Raw genomic sequence first — 6204 nt, forward strand, 5'->3', positions numbered from 1 at the left:
TATTCACCCACTAGAAGAGCCAAGGCATAATCTTAATTACACAGGGACAAAACACCTGCCTCACCCCTCCCACTTGACCACACCCCCTCCTCCTCTCAGTATTCATCCAAGCTCTCCCCCTCTCCGATCACCCCAATATCCCCTCCTCCTTTTCTCAACATTCGTCCTATTGCATCCTCCTCTCTCATCACCCAATCTTTCCTCTCCCCATCCCCTCCATCAACCTTCTCTCCCTTTCACCTCACCACCCACACCTCCCCTCCCAGCCAAAGCACAAACTCATCCCTCACCCCATCACACATCCCGCCTCCTCTGACCATAATCCTTTCACTTACCCTCTCCCATTACCTTATTTTTTCTCCCCCCTCCCCTCTCACCCCTTCACCCTCCCGCCCTCCCCCTCATCCCACCAAGCAACCACTCCTTCCCACCTAACCACACACCCCTCCTCCTTACCCCACCACACCCTCTCCTTTTTCTGTCACCATTCATTCTCGCACTCCCTCTCTCTCACCACCCCATATTTCTTCACCTCTCCCATCCCACCCCACGACACACACCTCCCTCTCACTTCACCAGCACTCCTTCTCAACCATTCTTGTTCCCACTCCTCCTCTCCCATCACCCCATCTTTCCTCACTCCTCCTAGTTCACTCCGCCATCCACCTCTGCCTCGCTCCTTCCCTTACCCTTTCCTCCCACCCCTCCCTTTCACCCCACCATCACCACCACCTAGGAACTTTAATGTGAAGTTCAGTAATGAGATTCACATTATATTTATGTACCGTATAACTTTTATGACACAAACATAGCGTCTCACTTCTTCTGAAATTATCTTGATATATACAGTGCCTTCTGGTATAATAAATGGTTGTTAAGTTGCGCACGACTGCTATTTTATTTTTTCGTTCCTTTAACACGGTGTGTGTGTGTGTGTGTGTGTGTGTGTGTGTGTGTGTGTGTGTGTGTGTGTGTGTGTGTTTTGAGGGGGGGAGTTGTTCTAGAATATTATCGTATCTCCTTCCATCATTTTACTGTCATCTTCCTCTCTACCTCTTCCTTGTCTTTCCTTTCTTTCCACTTCTCTTTTTATCTTTCCATTCCTCTATTTCTTCCTTTCATCATTCTACTTTATTCTTCCTTCCCCTTCTCCCCCTTTTCCACTCCTCCTCTCGCATCTTATGCTGATTGTCTTCTCTGTCCTTTCTTCGCTTTGTTGCTAATTTGCTCTTTCATCCCACTTCTAATCTTATTCTCCATCTCTCTCTCTCTCTCTCTCTCTCTCTCTAAACTATGAAGCCCATAACTTGAACCATATACTTCAAACAGATCATGTAAACGAATAAGTCAATATTTTAACCTCGGTATTTAATAGTAATTTAGACAGCTGTGCTCCGATGATAACCAAAGGAATACGCCGACTCTTCGCCCCATGGATAAATAGTACGAATCGCGATGCCATGAAGGGCAGAGATGACGCACAGAAGGCTCTTAAGAGAGACCGATTTAATGTAGCTTTAAAAAAAAAAAAAAAAAAAAAACTAAAAGGCAGGTAAAAAGTCTTCAGTAATTCTAAAAGTCAGTTCTGTCACACTAAACTATGTAACTACAAAGGTAATACAGCTGCTACGTGGAAAGCAGAATAATACCCCATAAAAAGAATAATTCCCCTACACTGGCATTTGACAATACTAAGCACATGAATTTAATACATGTTTTGCAAATGCTGGTGAAACAACATTCCGTAAAACACAAGAGCTGTTAAGGACTGGTAACTGCATAGGCCTACTCCTCATGACATAGAAGCTGTTAACAGAGCTGGTAACAGCACAAATAATTTCAGTCTTCAACTTGTCCATCAAAATACGGTTATATTGACAATACATACTTGCATGAAACCAATTTTTTTTTGGGCTCACATAATATTTCACTAAAATTAATTAAGGACTCTTTATATGTAATCAAATTCTACTTAACTATAATAAAAAATACCTCAGTTTTCACTGGTCTCTTTCCCAACTCATGGAAACACGCCATTGTTACCCCCCTTTATAAAGCTGGAGACAAGAATGATATCATAAATTATCGCCCCATCTCACTTCTACCAATCTTCTCCAAAATTATCGAAAAATTGTCTCTAACCAACTCCTGGAATTTATGGAAACCTACAAACTACTCTCTAAAAACCAGCATGGCTTCCGTCCGAAACTGTCAACAGAAGCAGCTCACACTGTAGTCTATCTATCTATCTATTGCCAGACGCCTCAATCCCGTTCGGGGTGGCCACAAACAAATCGCCTCCACGTCGCCCTGTTCCCAGCCATTTCACTGCCCTGCTCCCAACTCACACACCCCTCTCTCATATACCTCTCCACCCCATCCCTCCATCTCATCCTCGGCCTCCCCCTCCCTCTCCCCTCCTGCACCTCACTCACATACACTCTCTTCGTCAGTCTTTCACCCTCCATCCTCTCCACATGGCCAATCCACCTCAGTGTATACCTTCTAACGCTTCCCATCACATCCACATCCACACCACAACGCTCCATTATATCCTCATTTGTCAGCCTATCTCTCCGTGTGACTCCACAGGCTCCTCTTAAATAACTCATTTCCACTACTCTCACTCTTGACTTGTGTCCTTCCAACAACGTCCAAGCTTCACTTCCATACGTTAGAGTTGGTATCACAATACTGTCATGCCGTAACTTTTTCATTTCCATGCTCACTTCCCTGTTTCTTATCACTGCTTTCTAGGAACCAGCAACCTTTCTTCCTTGCTGTACCCTTTCAAGCACTTCACCCTCCAAACCTCCATCCTTACTCATCACATTACCCAAATACTTATAAGTACTCACATTTTCCAGTTCCTTACCATCCAATCTCGTTGTACATTCACTGACTTCACCTCTCTCAAAGGCCATCACTTTGCCCTTCCCTACATTCACCCTTAGATTCCGTTTCATACACACTCTCCCAAACTCATCCACCAAGCCTTGCAGCTCCCCTTCGTCTTCACTTAACGACACAGTATCATCTGCAAACAACACTACAGGAGTTTCCAAACACTACCCTCTCTCACCAGGGCCACTCCAACATCCACTAGCCTACCTTGTACCTCTTTTATTACCCCATCCATGTACAGATTGAATAACAATGGAGACATGACACATCCCTGTTTCAACCCAACCTTCAAAGAGAAAAATTCACTCAGTTCACCATCCACACGCACTGCAGCCTTAGCACCATCATACATACTCTTCACAGCATTCAACAACTTCCCATCTACTCCATATTTTCTTTATACTTTCCACAATTCTTGTCTATCGACCCTGTCATATGCTTTCTCCAAATCCATGAAAGCCGCGTACAACTTCTTACCCCTCTCTAGAAACTTTTCTACTAGAGATCTAAGAATGAATATCTGATCTACACAACCTCTTCCCTTCCTAAAGCCTCCCTGTTCTTCTCCAACTACTTCCTCTGTTCTTTCTCTAACTCTGTCAATAAGTATCCTACCATACACTCTTCCCATTATACTAAGAAGACAAATGCCCCTATGATTACCACACACTTCTTTTTCTCCTTTTCCTTTGTACAATGGAATAATTATACCTGACTTTCAATCCTCCGGGACTTTACCTTCCTCCCAGGCCAATCTGCACATCTTCCACATCCATTCTACTACTATCTCTCCTCCATGCTTCAACATTTCACCACACACTCCATCAATTCCTGGGGCTTTCCCCAATTTAACTTTCTTCATTGCTTTCACAACTTCTATCCTACTGATTTCTTCCTGTCTTCTCACCTCCCTTCTTCTCCCAGCTATTCCCCAGCCACTTATACTCACATTACTTCCATCCTCTATGTTCAACAATTCCTTAAAGTGTTCTCTCCATCTGCTCACTTTTTCTCCCTTCTCCACTAGCACTCTACCATTTTTATCTTTCACTCCCCTGTTAACTTCACTTCCACCCTGTCTTACTCTCTTCACCTCATTCCAGAACATTTTCTTACAGTCCCTTTACTTTACACTCAAATTCCTTCCAAATTCCTCATCCACTCTCATCTTACTCTCCCTTACTAATCTTTTCACCTCTTTCTTTCTACATATACCTTACTATAGTGACTACTTACTGTAGTAACCGATAAAATTTATAACAACATGGATAATAAACGTATATCTCTTAACCCTATGTGATCTTTCCAAGGCATTTGACAGAGTCAGTCATAGTATCGTTAAAAAATTAAAGAAGGTAAATTAATCATTTTTTGGTTTGATAACTACTTAGCAGATAGAACACAGTCAGTTCGTATAAATAATACAGTGTCTCTTAAATTAAATGTGCCATATGGGGTCCCTCAGAGCTCTATCTTAGGACCCATATTATTCAATATACAGTATATGTAAATGACATGCAAGAACTGTTTAATAACAGTACCCTTGTACAATACGCCGACGATACCCAGTTCCTTCACAGTGGCTCAGTAAACGAAATTAATCAATTAACACACAAAAATGAAGAAGCTTTGAGAAAGGCCAGAATGTATTTCCTTCAAAACGGACTTCTGCTAAACAGAAACAATATGCCATGCATCTTTATTGGTACACACCAATTGACAGGAAGAGGGAGAGACCGACAGCCATGGACGGCGACCGTGCTGCTGCCACTGCCTGTGACCCGTTGAGGGGGGCAACCAGCCAGCCACAGTCTCCAGTAGCCCAGAAGATCCGGAGGACCGCGGTCTGGATTAATGTAAGAGCGGGGTACAGATTCATCAAACACCATGATATTGGCGTTGATGTTTTTGTGCACCGCCAGGTGATCGTTAAGTCAAACCCACGGCACCTCCAGCGCTCCCTTGGTGATGGAGAGCCGGTGCAGTTTAGCCTGTTTGGATCCCGAAGGGTCCTGAGGCCCGGGATGTTACAGGGCTGGGAGGTGTGGCCGTGCAGGGTTCTGCCCATGCATGGCGACATCTCATGGTCCGGGGACATCAGGCCAGGGATCCTGTGAGTCCAGGACAGCTAAACCTCATCGTGGAGATGTGTATCGCGACGGCGAAGGCTTTTTGTGGGGGTGATAAGGGGGCTTTAACTTCCGCTGTCAAGCCGTTTGTGTATGTATGTTGGGGGGGGGGGGTTCGAGAATATTATAGTTTCCCCTAGCACCCTTTTACCATCAGCTTCCTGTCCACGTTTCCCTTGGCTTTCCTTTCTTTTCACTTCTCTTTTTATCCTTCCATCCCTCTATTTCTTCCTTTCATCATTCTAATTTATTCTTCCTTTCACTTCTTTTCATTTTCCATCCTTCCTCTCCGATCTTACGGTGCTTGTCTTCGCCGTCTTTTCTTTCCTTTCCTATGTTGCTTATATGCTCTTTCTTTCCACCTCTAATCTTCTTCCCCCTCCCCCTTCTCTCTTTCTCTCTCTCTCTCTCTCTCTCTCTCTCTCTCTCTCTCTCTCTCTCTCTCTCTCTCTCTCCTCAAACACACCCCACGGTTATGCTGTCAAGACCGCAACATCCCGCTCTGCCAGTTAATAATTAGTTTTCTTCTCTTTACCTTTCTCCACCTACCCCATTGCCTTCTTGCTCTCCTCCTCCCTTCTCTTCCCCTTCTACACCCCTGTCCCTCCCTACCCCGATGATCCCTTCTCCCTTTCGTTCTCTCTCCACCTGCCTGCCCCTCACACGCCTCCATACCACGTGCGTCATACCATGGCCAAAGGAACTCAGTATTACCTATTATGGAACCAAAAGTTTGTGTGTAAGAGGTACACACACACACACACACACACACACACACACACACACACACACACACACACACACTCATTTTGACTGACCATTCAGAAAAGCAGAGGATGAGAGAGGGAAGGTGAAGCCGGAGAAAAGGCAGGAAAACTGGTTGGGTAGAAAGGGAGGCAGTGGACCTGATATGGCAGGACGCAGAAGGTATGATGGCCAGATAGTGAGGCAGGGAGGGTGGTTATGCAGGAAGTAGGGTGAAACAAGATGGTGATGAAGGGATGGTGGTAAGCCACGGATGGAGGTAAGGTAGGGGAGGTGATGAGACAGGAGGAGGGTGAGTCAGGGACTATGGTGAGGCAATAAGGCATCGATGATAGTAAGGCATGGTTGGTGATAATGCATGGATGGCGGTAAGCCATGGATGGTAATAAGGCAGGGATGGCGGTAT

General features: G+C 44.9%; 1 protein-coding gene across 1 annotated transcript; it reads left to right on the plus strand.

Moving 5' to 3' along the window:
• Positions 1-4649: 4649 nt before the first annotated feature.
• Positions 4650-5021, plus strand: LOC145391121 (Y-box-binding protein 2-like). Its single transcript, XM_080265805.1, has one exon. The coding sequence runs from the start codon at positions 4650-4652 to the stop codon at positions 5019-5021; it is 372 nt and encodes a 123-aa protein (XP_080121931.1).
• The last annotated feature ends 1183 nt before the right edge of the window (positions 5022-6204 follow it).

This window comes from Coenobita brevimanus, chromosome 17, assembly GCF_032717465.1.
Source record: "Coenobita brevimanus isolate Jiangsu-jjx chromosome 17, ASM3271746v2, whole genome shotgun sequence".
NCBI lineage: Eukaryota > Metazoa > Arthropoda > Malacostraca > Decapoda > Coenobitidae > Coenobita > Coenobita brevimanus.